General features: G+C 36.8%; 1 protein-coding gene across 5 annotated transcripts in view; it reads right to left on the bottom strand.

Moving 5' to 3' along the window:
• ADGRB3 (adhesion G protein-coupled receptor B3) overlaps window positions 1-17,861 on the bottom strand; it is a 753,008-nt gene that overhangs the window by 410,440 nt on the left and 324,707 nt on the right. For all 5 annotated transcript variants that reach the window (XM_016955757.3, XM_054686001.1, XM_054686002.1 and 2 more), the window contains 2 exons: window positions 3,405-3,506; window positions 2,928-3,034 (listed from right to left, as the gene is read on the bottom strand). In XM_016955757.3, the coding sequence (XP_016811246.2) occupies window positions 2,928-3,034; window positions 3,405-3,506 (209 nt within the window). The remainder of the gene's footprint in view (window positions 1-2,927; window positions 3,035-3,404; window positions 3,507-17,861) is intronic.

The following is a 17,861-nucleotide window of genomic DNA, read 5'->3' as shown; positions in this document are numbered from 1 at the left end:
GGTACAGCTCAAATTAACAATATGTTGAGTTCCAAAATTTTATTCTTATTGAAATAATACTTTAAACTCAAAATCAATTTTCTGAACCCAGAAATATTAATGCCCATTGTTACACAACTCTTTCACAATGTATGATTATTTCATATATCTCATTTGTTCCATTCCAAAACTTCCACAGGTGCTAAGATGATGGAACCAATTCCATTTTGTAAATAGCAAGCTAAGACTTGAGTGTGATCATATGACTTTTCCTAAGAACATGTAAGCAGAAAATACTGCTCCCAGCAATAGAGTATAAGACAGATGATTTCATATCAAAAGTTCAGAAGGTTGAATGGCCTAAAGAAAAGAGATTAGGTTTTGGAACAATTGTGCCTAGGGCATACTTTTCACTCTTTACCTCACTGAAGTGACTGCTCCCCTACAGATATTCAGATTCTTTTTATGTAAACTGCGGCATGGACACCCATCTTGCAGATTCTTGTGAGGACTGGGATTCATTTATGAAAGTTTCCAGCCTAGTGCCTGGTACTATGTAGGAGCCGAATAAACAGAGGCAGCTTTTTACTATACAAGATCACGCACCTGATAATTGTACCCAAGTCAACAAGGGCATATTCATATTTGCTGTCAATTATTGACTGAATAATTTCAACAGGATTCACACTTTGAGATTTCATTTCTTCTATTTCACTGAGTGTATCTATCTTAATCCATTATCAGATGGCCTGCACTCAAGAATGAAACCCCATTTAAATGTTGCAGTACAAAACAGTACATTTGGAAAGTGAAAATTTTCTGCAACAAAAGTGATACTATTAATTCTTAGCAAATTTGTAAAGATTGCTCCGTTATTTACTTAATCCATGCAATTATTCCCATTCATCACCATGACTGAACAAGAACTGAATATGGATATAATTAAAGTAAACAAAGTCTAATGACTAAAATTAGAAAAAAAAATCCATTAAAATTTAATTTATACATTTTTACTTATATCTAATTTTGAAATATAATGGTCTCAGTTATTGACAGCTATTAATAAAAGAAGCTTTATATTTCATATTCTTACATTTTATATTATGAAGCTAAGCTATATGTTATATTCCCTCATTTATATATATTTTTGTCTCTAAATAGAAACAAAAAAGACTATAAAAAATACATGTGTATATTTATATTTATATATCTGCATATAATATATAAATATAAAATCTTATTTATATTTCTATTTTTGAATTTATATCAATATAATGAATATTATATGATACAAAAATATAAAACTTTATGTTTATGTGATAAATATAAAAAAATTATATATTTTTCTATATTGTAAGTATATATTTACAACAGAAATAAGGCTGTATATAGCCAAATAATCATCAATTACTGCTATACACATATCTGTAGCAATGGCCCTTGAACAACACAGGTTTGAACTGTGCAGTCCACTTACATGCAGATTTTGTATTGCCTCTGCCACTCCTGAGCCTGCAAGACCAACCCCTCCTCTTTCTCCTTCTCAGCCTAAAGATAATGAGGATGAAGACTTTTATAATAATCCACTTCCACTATTCAAGCAAATATAATTTATCTTCTTTATGATTTTCTTAATAACATTTTCTTTTCTCTAGCTTACTTTATTGTAAAAATACAGTACAAAATATATGTAACATATGGAATATGTGTTAATAAACTGTTTTTGTTATCGGTGAGCCTTCCTTACTGGTCAAGAACAGGCTATTAGTAAATTTGAAGGGAGTCAAAAGTTACATATGGATTTTTGACTGCCCTGGGTGTTGGCGCCCCTAACTGCCACATTATTCAAGGGTCAACTGTATATAGATATACATAAGTATATATAATGACAGAAATAATTCTCCAGATAGTTAAATAATGATAAATTTAACTCCAAGTTTCATAAGGAAACATGCTGTACAGAATTTGACTTTCAGATTTTAAAAAAATGCATTTCTTTGTTTTTCTGATAATGAAACAAATACTAATTCTATTAGTTGATAGGGGTTGTTATTGTATAAGCTATTTCTCCATCCACAAGCAAGAATACTCTTTAGGATTCTTACAAAAGTTCTGTATATTTTTGAGTGACAGTAAGAACAGTAAAAGAAAATATAAGCACAACAAAACATAAAGGCATTTAAGTAGACATCACTCCTGCCAAGATTAAACTTCCCAGTTGGCTCATGTTCATATTTTGTTCTACACCCTACAGTGTTTATTCATGTATGGAGGCCCTCTTGACTGTCAGGATGAAATGACGACAGTCTGCAGTAATGACAATGACTTGTACTTGTAAAATACCAAGCAAAATGTAACTGTGCTCAAAATATTCATGCATCATACTCTGTGAATAAGTCAATGATATGTGGGAAAAGAAGAGCTACTTTTTTGGAAAATTTGGCCCATGTAATCTTTGGGGAGTAATTAAGTTTCTCTGGTGCAATAACACTGTCATTTATTTTAATGTCTTAATCTCAAACTGCAGTGAGAAATTTGATAGCTAAGTGACACAGCTTTATCACTGTCCAACTACTGCAAATTTAAATAATTTAATTTTAAAATGTATGATATTTTAAAATAAGTATTTAACACAGACTTAAGCCAACCACAATGCATATGTTTAACTTTTATGGGTAAAACTGAATAACAGATTTTGCTCAGGCCTTTCCCCCACTAGACAAAGGGTTCTTTCATTTAAATAGCAGGATCCATAAAAACCCAAGTCCTAGGAACAAAACAATTTAGCACTGACCTATAAAAATTAGCTATCACATTGCTTTCTCCTTCAGGCATTTCTTTTTTAGAGATGTTACTGATTTGATTGTACAGCAGAAGGTTAAATTCTCACACAGTGATCATTAGCAAAAAATAAACAGAGCAAGTACTAAAGCTGGCTTTGCACCTACTGAATGCTGCAAGTGTCTGTACTCATTTGATATGCATCTTGCAAAGCTCGGCTGTTCCCAGAAGGCCACTCCATGAAGACTGAGAGAGCAGCGTCTGCTAGTGGTGCCTGTGTGTCACAAAGAACAGAGAGAAGCTTTATAATAGGGATGCTTGAAGGCATCACACTTAGCTGGGAATCAGGCTAAAATTAAGTTTGTACTTTTTTTTTCTTTAAAAAACATGCACATGAAATTGATATTTTGATTATTTTTATAATGCATATTAGTCACACTGAGAAACAATTACACCAGCAATATTTTCTATATCTCTTCATTGGCTTCATTTACGAAGCACTTTACTAAAATTGTTTCATTATTTGCTTATTGGACAGACTTATTTATGGATATAAGACAAAAACATGACTTCATAAACCAACACTGCATGCTGTTCTTGGATGGGGATTATCACTAGGGTTTGGGTGGGTCATCCTACTGTACCTGTGGCATTCAGGGGACATTGATTGAATGCCAAGTCGCCTGCTGGAGTTCTTTTCCACACCATCGACATCAGATAATCCTCAGGGCATATTTCATAAGGTGCTGCAATTTTAAACAAAGGGACTTGAATGTCAGTAGTGTTTAAAAAATTTTGGCAATAAACAATTGTCAAAGGCACCTCTCTAACTGCAGAGCTCTTTAGTTTTCTTTTTTTTTCTTTCTTTTTTTTAGAGACGGGGTCTCACTCTGTTGCCCAGGCTGGAGTGCACTGGCATGATCCTAGCTCACTGTGCAGCCTCAAACTACTGGGCTCAAGCCATCCTCCCTCCTTAGTCTCTTGAGTAACTAGGACTACAGACATGTGTTGCCACATCTGGCCGATTTTTTGTTTTAATTCTACGTAGAGAAAGGGTCTCCTTATGTTGCCAGGCTCATCTTGAGCTTCTCCCAAAGTGCCAGGATTATAGAATTGAGCCACCATGCACAGGCTCTTTCATTTGCTTTAATGTATATTGTTTACTGAAATGTTAGTGGCATAAACATAGATAAAAACCCATCAGATTTCCTTTCAGTATCTACAAAGTATTTACAGAATTGTAATTTCTTTTTGAACTGCTTACTGCGTAGACTATTTATAGAGGTCATTTGGATTTGCCTACAAGTTGAACATATTCAGGCATATCAATAATAATATTTATAATATTTTAGGATGTTATACAAAAAAGTGACTTCCAACAAACAAAAAGGCATATTAAAATTATTAACTATTAAATGTTAAAAATAAATAAGCATAAAGAGTAAAAATACATAACTTTTTACCTCTTCAACTAAAAGCAATGATAGCAGTAAAAATATACCAATTTGATCTTTTTGTCATATTATATTCAAAATCTCAATTTAATTATTGAGCAAGAAAATTAAAAATAACTTCAAAAATAACAGATGTTTAACTGTAATATAATGAAATGCAAAATACTAGTGAAAGAATGAGGTCTATCTATACTGTGTTAAAAGTGACATCTTGTTCCCATATGAAAGAATATTAGTCCCTTCTCTAGACACACACACTGTTGTGCTTTTCATACAAAATTGTCACTTACATGTTCATATATCAGACTTCACTATTTGCTAGGGATCTTGTTTGGATCTACTCACCTCTGTATCACTTGTACCTAATGGTGTGTTTGCCACATGAAGTTGCTCAAAATTGAATAAATAAATAAATGAATATATGTTTTATAAATACCTTGATAAATAAGTGAGGATCTTAAAATACTAAGTACCTAAATAAACACAGGAGTGTGATTTCTTGGGAGAAACATATTCCTTGCAGAATAATATAATATTTAATCCATGATAATCATCATTCTACTGATACCAATTCCATTTCAGAATTTACGAACTCATTAAATTACCTTATAGTTATCAGTAGGGGAAGAATACAAGTTGACAAATTAAATCTTGAAATAATATTTAAAAAATAGTAATTACCCAAGATAAGATGAATGGTTTGAACACATGGGTATTACAAAGCTGACAGTGTCACTGAAGATCAACTATTCCAACTCCTTCCTCTTTACAGATGAAGACACAAAGGCCCAAAAAGAGGAAGCTTGTCTAAGGAGACAGAGCTGGTGGAGGTGTCAGCAGGACTGGATCCTAGAATCCACACTCCTCAGTCATCTTCCTTTTCTTTTCCCACATATACTCTTCACGACCTTGAATTGTTTAAGATAGTTATCTCCCTCTGAGTATATATAAATATATATTCATTTATTTATTCCAGGTTCCCATTAAAACACATAGGCAATGTTTTCAATTTGTGTCCTCTTTGCTTGGTGGAGGGTTTAGCAGTTAATTCAACCTTCACCAGCCCCATTTTCATAAGCTGTCTCCTCCTAACCTTACCAATGATCTACCAACAAACCTCATCTTAGTCTCACACAGTCTGGGCCTTGTCTGTACCACTATATTTTGACTTTTCTCACCTTCTTGGAAATACTTTCTTCAGCATCTTAAGCCATTCTCCAACACTCCTCCACCAACCCCTCAGAGCATTCTTTCTTTGTCTCATTCTTTGTGTCCTTCTCAGAATCATTCATACCTTACTTCTTCCTTACGTTAAATGTTTTTCTTGGATAATTTCAAACATATTAATAATAGTAATATAATCATATTAGTATTTATTAAGTCCTTTTGGAGAGTTTTACATGCATGGACACATTTGCTCTCTCCCAACCACCTATGAGTTAGCACCTATGAGTTAGAGGTGACTATGATCCTTATTTATCACATGGGAAAACAGAAGCACAGAGAAGCAAATGAACTACTTTTCTTCTTCAAATTCCAAACTTTATTACATATTGAATCCAGAGGAGAAACTGAGTGCAGGGGGGGGAGGTTGGATGGGGAGGAGTCATTTTGCCAGGTGCTCCAAACCCTCCCCATTCGGGAGCCTGGCCATGCCCTCCTGGCTCCATCAAAGCACCTGGGCTGTTAAATGGGGCAGGAGAGCTGTGCTGAGGTTGGCAAGGCCCTTTCCCAGGACACAAGAACTGGATTTGTCACAGTTTGGCTTGGGAATGGTGGTGATGAGTAGGAGAGGACCTATCATAAATCAAAAATATAAAATAATAAAATAAAACTAATCACAAAAAAATCTACAACTCAAGTGAGAGTAGGGGCAGCCACTAGGTAGGGCTAACTCCTTCAATATCTTGGGAATAGAAACAACAGGAAAATAAACTAAGAGATACAGCATCCACCAGTAGTGAAGCACCAATAACCACACATTCCCACACTGGTCCCAAAGGTTAGCAAGCCAGAGCTACTTCACTGCCTGTTGCATCTGTGCCCCCACCCTTTGGAGAGCACATGCTCCTGGCCCTGCTGCCCCATCCTGCCTCCCACCAGCGGGCCACAGAGGTCCTTGGAAGTGTCTCCTAAGGAGAGCAGCAGCAGTGTCAGGAAGAAAAGGCAAAGCCCAGAGACCAGACAGTGGTGAGGGAAGGTACTGCTATGAAACTCGTGGTGCCCAGATTAATGCCAATGAAGGGGAAGCGGTGGAAAAGAAGAAAAGTTAGTAAATGTTGGAGCCTCAATAAGTACGTAATCAGTTGGTTTCTGATCCCACACTTTTCTTGCTATATGGCAGTCATGCCTGGACACATGCCTTCTACTTCCACTATGTATTAGGAACACATACAGTCATCCCTGTCCTCTATGGGGGATTTGTACCAGGATCTCCTGCAGATACCAAAATTCACTGATGCTCAACTCCCTGACATAAAATGGTACAGTATTTGCGTGTAACCTACGCTCTTCCTCCTGTATACAGTTAATCCTTGAACAACACAGGTTTGAGCTGCATGGGTCCACTTATATGTGGATTTTTTTCAACTAAACACTTATTGAAAATACGATATTGGCAAGATGTGAGACCTGCATCTAAGAAGGGCAGACTTTTCCAACACACAGATTCTGCAGGGTGGTCTGCAGGCATTGAGTAGACAGGATTTTAGTAGACACAGGGTCCTGGAACCAAGGTATGACTGTACCGTAAGACATCTATATACTATTTATAATACTTAACTCAATGTAAATGCTATATAAATAGTTGCTATACTGTATTGTTTAGGAAATAATGACTAGAAAAAACTTTGTACATGTCCAATACAGATGTCATTTTTTTCTGAATATTTTTGATTTGTGGTTGGTTCAATCCACAGAGATGAAACCCATGAATACTGACGGCCAATTATATGTGTTTCTTTGGTTCAGCTATCTTTCTTGGGTTTAGGCTGGCATAGCCAGTTTCTGAGGGGCATTTTTTACTTGGCTATTCCAAAGAAATCTCAGGTGAAGCTGCTCACACTTCAATTCCCAGTATTATTCTCCACAATGCTGCTTGTTTCCTCTCCTTGCATTTCCTAACTCTGCTAATGGTACTACAATCTTGTTCCCATAACTAAAACCATTGGATCCATCTTCTAGTCATCCTTATCTTACTCTTAACCTTCCATGATTTTACCTCCACCACTCACCCAGGCATTCATTCTGTCCTGGTTAAATTAGGGGAACAACCTCATTGGTTATTTCATGCACTTACCTCACATGTGCTGGGCCTGTGTCCTAGGACCTGTGTTAGCACTAACATGTGCTAGGCTACATTTTTACCTAATATGTGCTAGAGCTAGGCCCTGTTAATGTAACATGGTGCTAGGCCCTGCTTTAGAAGAACCAATGGTGCATAAGAAATGCAGTCTGGGACGGGCACAGTGGCTCATGCCTGTAATCCCAGCACTGTGGGAGGCCGAGGCGGGCAGATCATGAGGTCGGGAGTTCAAGAGCAGCCTGATGAAACCCCATCTCTACTAAAAATACAACAATTAGCTGGGCGTGGTGGCGTGCACCTGTAGTCCCAGCTACTTAGGAGGCTGAAGCAGAAGAATTGCTTGAACCCGGGAGGCAGGGTTTGCAGTGAGCCAAGATCGTGTCACTGCACTCCAGCCTGGGTGACAGATCGAGACTCCATTAAAAAAAAAAAAAAAAGAAAGAAGAAAAGAAAAGTAGTCTACCTAGACATTCTTTTAGTCAAAGGGAGGAGGCAAGGTGAAACAAAGAATTACTTGAGTACAATTATGATGAGCACTTCAAACAGTAAGTACAAGGTGCTATTTTAACCTAAAAACTGAAGAATCAAGGAAGGCTTCCTGGAGAAAGTGACATATAATTAAAACTGGCAGTGTGCGGTACAATAAATGCTCCAGGCAGAGAAAACAGTTTGTGCAAAGGCCTTGAAGCAAGGAAGAGCTTGGAGCATCGAGTTCAGCAGGGCTGGAAGGAGAAGAGTAAGACCAAGTGTAGAGTAATGGTCTGGTGAGAGAGGCCATGATTAGAGCCTATAGGGCCACATGGGCAGCCATTGAAGGGTTCTAAACAAGTGAAATGATTCAATTTTAAATTTTAAGATAGTTTGCCTTCTGTGGGTAGATTAGATGGCCAATGCCGTGGAGGAGACCAGTGCAGTGCTTCAACCCTGAAACATTGATGGCTTTAGGTAGGATGATTAGACTAAAGATGAGAAAAATTGGTGGATACAAGGTAAATTGAAGAGGTAGACAAAACTATGTGAGAATTTAGGAAGACAAAGGAGTCAAGGATGATGCTTGCTTCCTGAGTTGAGGAGCTGGGTAGTAAGTGGTACTGCTCTCCTCCATCTGCCCCCTTAATCCAATTTTCATGCCACATCAAAAGAGTAATCTCTAAGATAAAGTTTAATCCCACAATTTTCTGCTTAAAACCCTCCCATGCTTCTCCAGTACTGACAGGATAATACAGAAAGAACTAAGATAGCTGTGCTTAGTGTGATCCAAAGGCCCTGCTCATACGGGCCGTAGCCTACCATTCCCATCACGGCTCATATTTACTCTCCTATGCAGCAGCCACACAGTTAATTTTCCTGAATATTTTTGATCTGTGGTTGGTTCAATCCACAGATGTGAAACCCATGGATATCCTTATTTTGAGGGGTAAAATTCCTATTTATCCTTAAAATGCTGCTTAAATGATGTATTCTCCAATAACTCTTTCCTAATATCTCAGTTATTGAATATATGAATATTATAGCCCTTCTCACAACAGATTGAAAATACTTGGTTATATCTGTGAACCTCCCCAATTCCCCAGTGTTGCTTTTTAGACTAGCCAGGTTTTACTTTATCTTTTTAATCTGTTGTAATGAACTCCAGTGGTATCTAGTGTACAGTAGGTGTTCAAAACACTTTCATTAAAGAAATCACTTTTACTGGGGAAATAACATACCAGCACTGTCCAATAAAATTTTTTCAATGATAGAAATATTTTATATTTTCACTGTTCAATATGGTAGGTGCTAGGAAAATGTGGCTAGTGCAATTGAGAAGTGAATTTTGGATTTTATTTAATTTTAGTTAATGTACATTTAAATTGAAATAACGACTATGTTGGACACTACTGTAATAAATGATATTCATGTTTCTATAAATGCCAACCAAAAACTATTATAGAATACTAAAAGAAGGAGAATTAGAACAAATGTTAAAGTTCAAAAAATACGTCATGAATAGGTTATTACATAATTGAATTCTAGATACAACGACTCGTCCGTTTTTAATAATGACATGGCAGTAGTTAATCTAATCTGACTGTCATATTTGATTATTCTTTTTGCTCCATCCATACATCCCACTTCTGTTCATTATCTCCCTCATTATCTCTTCATTTATAATCTTTCACTTTTGCTTCACTTGTACTATCTTTTTGGTTTTCAACGCTTTGAAATTCAAATTTCCTTTAGTTCCATTGGTGAACTTTGAAACACATTTCATAAAACCTGTTGCTATAGTTGAATACTAGATTTCCTGATTCCGTCGTGACATAAGAAAACGAAGATTCAATTTGTATCATGAACTTCTTCATTTCCCTGTCGGGGTATCAGAAAGTTTTTCACACTTAGTATTATTCTGGCAAAAGGTACTTCGTTGCTCCCTGCCCCTCCCCCACGGTCAAATGTGTGGTTAGAAAATGGGGTCATTGCAAACCTTAGCCACTAGATGGCACTAGTGAGCCAGTAGGGTGAAATGTTTACCGGGCCGGCTGCGGAATCTGATGGGTTAAAAATCAAGGTGGGGAGTAAGAGTAAATATGTGAAATAAGTCAATGTTTCATTTTTTTTTTTTTTAAGGCAACTAGTTGGGGAAAAATAAAACGTCCTCTCTTCATGCAAGTACAATGTTTAATGATAAAACTAGCATCAGTTACAGCTTACCTCTCCTCTTCCCTGCTCCACTCTCACAGCTTCCCACCAGCTGCGCAGGCCTTCTCCACCCTTCTTCAGTACTACAGGCCGACTGCAACCTCAGAGCTTGTGTGCAGGTTCTTTCTGCCTTGACTATCCCCCGCCTCCTCCCCCTCAAACATGTCTGCATGACTCATGTCTTTCCCGCCTTCAATCTTTTCTCAAACCTCACATTCTCAGACCCCACTGACTGCCCCTCAAACACTCCCACCCCTTCCTCTCCTTTATCTTTCTCCAAAGCACTTTCCTGTCACCTTGTAACATCTATACATGTTTTTAGCTGATTTATTTTTCTCTTTTGGCTAGATCTGTTTTTGAATTACCCTATTTCTTAAGATCGCAGAGAATGAAGATGATTTTGCAAAAATACTGTAGACGTTGTGTGTGGGGTGGGGATGGAGGTGGGGGGTGGATCCTCTAGCAGTAGATAGCCGTGTCCAGTTAGGAGCAGAAAGATAGGGAGGTTAGCTACTACAGTTACCTTAAAAATTAGTCAAAGGATGTTTCCAGGGTATCATGTAATGACTAAGTTTGGCCTTGGAGGGCTATATCTGACTTACTAAGATCCTATAGGACCGTTTTTTAGAATCCCCCAATGTGCCCTACACACATCCTCACTCTGGTTCAGGAAGAAGCTGATTAAATAGTTGTTTTCCTTTGACCAACCACATCTTTCTATTACTGAATTTTATCTTCTTAATGACTATCAGTTTGGTCTGCCTACAAACAGCCAAACAAAATGAAAAGCAAAAATCAATAATTTTTTAAACCTAGAGATGTCAACAACTTTTTGTTTTGTTCCACAGTAAATTTATGAAGCCTTGGATTCATTGTGCTTCTTGGAGACAGAAATCCACTACACAAATTATTATTATTTTTAAAAAGGAAGATGGCAGGGGAATCATAGATTCACAGGTGCAAACTGGTCCAGGGTTTTCAGCTTTTTAGTAATAATGTCAAATGGTACAGCTGCTTTAAATATTTTAACAAAGGTGACTTGGCATTCTTTGAAGAGTCTATCTCAGAAAATAGGTCCATTTATGCTTATACCAAAAGCAAAATAGCTTTAGACATTAAAATAACAATTGATTTTCTGCCATCTCATCTTTATGAATTCCCCAGTAGTGGGATCTTTCTAGGTACTTCTCAGTGCCACTTATAGAATTCATTCATTCAACAAATATTTACTGGGCACCCATCATATCCCAGTCACCTTGTTAAATACTACACATAGAAAAGGCTAAGTAAGAATAGTCGATGTCTCTTGACTCCTAAAATGGTCATAAAGATGATAATTTGAGGAATTACAGTACACAGGATGCCCACTCTAAGCTGAGAAGCCCTGGCTGCTCTGGGAGTACCTTAGGGAAGAGTGTGTCAGTGGAAGATTTCCAGAGGGATGTCCAGGTTGAGGTGTAAAGGAGAAGCAGCACTCCACCAATGAAGAAGGGGAGAGTGTGTCATGGGAACCACATGTGGGAAAATCCAGGGAGCAAAGAGACCTGGGAATAACCAAGAAGGTGACCGTTTCAGAAAGGGTAAAGTGTAAAGTTGGGGATAAGTAGAGGTGGGTGATTCAGCAGGAGGAGGGGTAATATATGATGAGGTAAGCAGGGATCTTGACTTTATGTTAGGGGCAAGGGAAATTTATGACAATGTTTTAAAAGCTTGCTATGCCTGCAGTTTGGAGAAAGGATTGAAAGAAAGAGAGCTGGAGACAGGGAGGCCTACCACAATCTAAATGATGTAATTAGGGAAGGGATGAAGAATCATAGGATGTAGATTAATTCAAAATTTATTTAGGAGGTAGAATGGGCTCAGCACTATGGCTGATTGTATGTAAGAGGTGAGGAGGATAAAGAAATAAAAGACAGAACTCAGGTTTCCAGGAAGGATATCTTATGTGCTAGCTAGACCCTGAACTACAACATATGAGGAAGAGATGACTTGGGGGAGGAGATGCTGAAAATAGTTTTGAGTTTGACATATCTAGGCACATATAGGTATTATAAAAAAGTTAATTGATATATATGATGGAATCCAACCTCCAGAAGAAAACAAGCTAGAGATAGAGATTTGTTTTAATTATTTTTTCTGTTTAATGGCACGTGTGTGTGTTTTGTAAATTAGAAAATAAACTAGCTGAGGCTACTCTCTAGACTGAACATAAAAGCATACGATTGTGCAGCAATAGGAAAGATTCTCTCTTTTTATACCTTAGCTAAAAGGAATAGTAACTTTGTTCATCAGCTCAAAGATCTCACTGTTTGCTATTACTAGTGCAAAGATATAAAAATCCACTTGTAAGATACAACTATACTTGAAGTCACAAGTATGTAGTTAGCATGCCCCTTAAAGTAAGGTAGCAATTACCTAGTGATTAGCTGTTAATCTCTCTATTCAAACTGATTTTCTGTCTCTTAAGAAGAGCAGAAATGATACAGGGCTTAAATCAATTTTGTGTGGAAAATTAGTTTTTACCCCATATGCTAGAATTTCAGCATTAAAAAGAAATTGATTCTAAACTATAGAGCTGATATACACACACAAAAAGAAAAACATGTACTACTCAAGACCCCACATTTCAAAATTCGCTTGTTGGCAATTCATGAATTCTTGTGTTTGGGGAATTCCCTGTTCTGAAGGATGCAGAGGAAAACAAGACGGATCCAGTGTCTGTGCTCAATGACTTACAGCTCTCATTTCCAAGGTGGTACCTACTCATGTGAAGAATTCATGCTGCTGCTAAGGTCTGTGGGAAAAAGAAGAGTGTTTATGAAGTGTGTTTCATAACAGCATTCCTCATATAGGAAATGGTTTTAATCTGTCTCAAATGGAAACAACATACAATTATATCAGCAATATTTACATAACATTATGAGTTATTCTTCTTACTGTGTTATATATTTTAATTCACAGAATTCTTATAACCTTGTGAACAGAATTGTTATTCTCATTTTAAACATGAGGAAGTCAAGACAGAAAGTGTTTCGTGTTTAGCCTGAGGCCACTAAGCTAAGAGATGATGGACCTACGGTCAATCAAATAGCTGAGTCCATTCTCAGAGAAGTTTACCTCTTCTCTAAGCAGAGGAGTCTTTTTATTGTTATGGTGGTAAACAAGTTATTTATACATTTTGCAAATATTTGTTTTTAAGTCTGGAAGTTAGCAAACCATGAACTTTCAATTTATTAGCAAATGGTATATATTGCAGATTGTTTAAGTACCTGGTGGACAGTGTTTTATATACATACTCATAAGCAAATTCTGTATTATTATTGCATAATTTTATATTTAAACTTAGCAGACAAGGTCACTCTAGTTTCAACCTGATAACAAAGTTAATTTTAAAAATTAGCTAACTAACTTTGAGGAATAACTCTAAAAAGCTATTTACTAACTTTTAGTTATACTGAATTTTATACTGGGGTATGCTCAACATTTTGCTGGAAAGTTACGTTTACTAAGATTCTGTATTACCTTAGGAACAGCCAAAGACGACAGTGAGTCTTAGCCTTCTCTAGGTCATAGCGTATGTAGAAATGATAGTATTTGGAGGCACACTGGGAGAAGTAGGCAAGGGTACTGAAGACTGGAGACCACTAGTCACAGTCTCCTGCCTTGTCAGTTGCTCTGAGGCTTTAGGAACCACTATTTGGGCACAGTTGGGACAAATCCTCCCATGACAGGGTAGAACTGCCTTGAGAAGCTCTGGCTTAAAATAATAAGCTGGGCTGAGATTTGGAGAAACTGAACAACTCGCTATAGAAACATATATTTTTCCTACCTCCCATATCTCAATTACTTATTTCCAAAGAAAGATGAATCATACCACAATTTATAACTACAGTATACAAAATCACATATGTGATAGAAATGCTCTTCCAGTAAATCAGTCCATTGAACAGACTTTTGAAACACTGAAAGGTCATGAAATGTAAGACATTAACATCAGAGTCATTGCAAACTTTTTATTCATATGCTTTTATATAAATGTTTTCATTAGTTATAGCTTTTATGCTATGAAATAAAAACATTCAAAAGGGCTTGACCTATTATATTTAACTAGGCTCAGTGAAGAATCAGGGAATCAGAAGGCTGAGAACAGATGGTTCATCTGCAATGAGCTGGAATTTCAACAGATATAATCATATAATAATAATACTATATAATAAGGAAATATCAAACAAATTTATAGGGGTTCAAAGAAGAAAGGACACTTATGAGATTGTGGGAGAAAGAATTATTAGGAGAGCAGACATCTTTTAATGGATGGGCTCCCAAATTCTCCCCTATCAACAGATGAGGATAAGAGAGCGGACAGGGACTTTAGGGGAGCCCAAGTGAATAACAGTGCAAACAGCACCATAAGGGGAGAATATGCACCCCTGTATTCAGAAACCAGAGGCTGCATCTGCTTGATTCTATCACATATGAACAAATGTATATTAAAATATATATCATAAATGAGTAGAATGAGATAACATTGGAAAGCTAGTGAAGCTGATAGAAATATTAGAATCTCAAGGATCCCAGTAGGATGAAATTTGGCCAGTAATGAAAAGCCACGGAAGTTTTTGAGCAAGCAAGTCATAAGAACAAGGCTATAAAGAAGAGAGAATAATCAGATAAATCTGTGTGGAAGAGATTAGAGAAGGCAGGTGTTGTCATAATATGGGTAACAGACAGAGTACATGAACTGCCACTTGATGATCCTAATTAGCTCCAGCATTTCATCCTTGAAATAATCTTCTGCAGCACATATTATTATCCCTATTTTATAAATGAGGACATCAAGGCCCAAGTCGGTACTTTGTTGGACTCCATAGTTCAGGCTCTTCCTGCTGCACTGCTCCTCCCTTACTGGAAGCTGGTGGCAGGAGGAAGTGAAAGTAGGGCCACTGAGAGAAATACCATGATGGACTCCATCTGGAACAGGGATTGCTAGAATGAGGAATCACTCCTGATGTCACAGAGGATCTGGTGATCAGAGAAAAGTTTCCCCCTGTTACCCAGAGTCTGAATTGAGTCCCAGGTAGGAAAGCTTTATCAGGTTTTTGTGAGTGATTAGACATAAAGGTACATTCATGGGTGTTGCTCACAGAGGCTATAGTTGATGAGAGAGAGATCAACAAAAGAGAAGAGTGCTGGGGCAGAGTCTTAGGTCATTCATATGTCAGGATACACAAGGTGAGAAAAATAAGTGTTGATGAGAAACATCAAAGACCAATATTCAGATTTAGTGTCTTGGTAAACATTAAGCTCAAAAAAGGTTTAAAAGTAATTTTAAATCTCTTAATTTAAAATAATTGTTAAACAGTTCCTAAAGTTTATTTTTTCCCAGAAAAACAATAAGGGATGAAAAGAATAAATAAAAAAATAGTAAAAGGTGGTGCTTAAATTTTTCTTTTCAATTTGAGAATGATCAGCATGTTGCTAAATTATTTCTAAATTGAACAAGGTAGGGTAATATAAGATTACAGAAAATTGCTTTTTAAGCAATTCATGGCAGAAACTGTAGGAGTTTGATCAAAGTCTCATCTGAAGAAAATCTGATAAAATGAATTATGACAATAATTATCTCCATAGCAACAGGTTTGAATAATGGGCATCTGGTATACATACTGTAGCCACAGTAGTACTATCTGTTATTAATTCTTTTAGATCTCAGCGGTTCTTCCCCAAGTCTGCCCATACAACTCAGCTTGATTTGCTGCAGAACTGTAGACTAAAATAGGTGGTAAAACTCATCCTTTTTGAGAAGATTGGATACTATTTTAGGTATTTATTAAAAGCAACAGGTGGTCTCTCTCGTCTATGGGATATCTTCAAGTTCTAACTCATTTTCCTGCTTTTTACTATTTATCTGAAGTGACTTGGCAAGAACAAATAGAACATTTAATATTAAAGGAGTCAATACCTAGTGCCACCTACTGTCACCATTAAACTCAGTGGTTGGTTTTAGGTGAACAACTGGTATGGACACTTGAGTAGGGCCTAATTTGCTATTCCCAAAAATATGCAGTCAAAACGTGCTTTAATCTTTTGAAGAATGCAACAGGTAATAACATAATTCCTTAAAGAGTATACAGATAATATCTGAAAGCAGAAAATAATATAAATTCCAAAGGAATAGGAGCTTTAAAAAGTACTATTTGTGTTTAATTAAATAATATAAATTCCAATGAAATAGGAGCTTTAAAAAGTACTGTTTGTGCTTAAACTTGGTTTGAAATGAACAAGGTAAAGCAAGTGTCAATTTGTATGCAAATATTTCATTATGGAGTAGTGTATTTTCTCTTTAGAAAAGAAATGCAAATTTTATGCTGACATATTTGGGTTTCTAATAATGATTACATTCAGTCTTAAAATTGAGTGGTTCAAGAGTTTAGTTTAGAAGAATCTAACTTATTAAATTTCTCTCAAAGACAAAAATATTTGTATCAGTAGTGATTAGTTCACTATTCTACTAACTGGAACCTGAGGAGAAAATAAGTCAAAGTGAGCTAAGACCTCATATTCCTCCATGACACCATCCCCACACCAAGTATTTTATACGTGTATGTGTATATATTAGCTAATTAGCTAATACCTGTGGGGGATAAGAGGCAGGGAAACTATACTGCTCAGGAAGAGAGATGCTGGTGCTGACAACATCAGGACTGCAGATCTGTGTCCTGGCAGTGCCTGGTTTTACATCAGACTTGTTCAAATGATACCCAAGTTGTTTCTCCTGCTCTTCGTGGTACAGGAAAAATGAGGATTGGAGAACTGAGAGTTGGATAATGACTAAACCATCTTTCTTTGTGCACAACAGCTAGTTAATAGTCCTATTTTTCTTTAAATGACTGCTGTAAAGAGATCTTATTTTGGCTGAAACATGAGTTGGCTAGAGGCATTCAAAATGAATTGTGTTTTCATTATCAACCAATTCCAGAAAGAATCCCTCATCGTTTATGAAAAAGGATGAAAAAAATAAAAATTTGCAATTTTGTTGAGGTGATATTTCAACTTTCTCCAGTGGAACAGAGGTAGAGGACTGTATTCCACTTCTTTGTTAATTTTATCACCTTATCATTATTATTTTTACTATAAGTTAGTGCAACTGAAAAGATGATTTGCAGACCAGCATCTTCAGCATCACCTGAGACCTTCATAAAAATGCAGATTCTCAGGCTCATTCAAGACCTACTGAGTCAGAATGGCTGGGGGGTCTGGCTCAGGAATCTGTGTTTTAACAGGCTCTCTGGATGATTCCTATGTACACTGAAGTTTGGGAAGCACTGCTTTGGACAATGAGGGAGGCACTCAAAAGAAGATAGGAGTGCAAAGTAGGCAAGCTTTGTTCTTCTTCTTTCCTACTGAAGCTAAGTTAAAAGACAATTACTTAGAGACCAAAGGAAGACTCTCCTGGTCTCCAGAGGAGGCATAATCCTGTCGGAGAGCAACCTTATACAAATAAGGAACCGTCACTTCCAGAATCACATTTCTCGTAAGCAGGGTGGGGATGGGGATCACATTCGCTATATTATAGGGCACCAAATCCTAATACAAGTGTATTACAGTGTTCAAGACAAATTTTGCATTACCAACACTACGGCTGCCCTCCTTTAGTATGA

The sequence above is a fragment of the Pan troglodytes genome, chromosome 5, assembly GCF_028858775.2.
Source record: "Pan troglodytes isolate AG18354 chromosome 5, NHGRI_mPanTro3-v2.0_pri, whole genome shotgun sequence".
Taxonomy (NCBI): domain Eukaryota; kingdom Metazoa; phylum Chordata; class Mammalia; order Primates; family Hominidae; genus Pan; species Pan troglodytes.
Note: the sequence above shows the minus strand (reverse complement) of the source record. Positions and strands in the feature narration are given on the sequence as shown.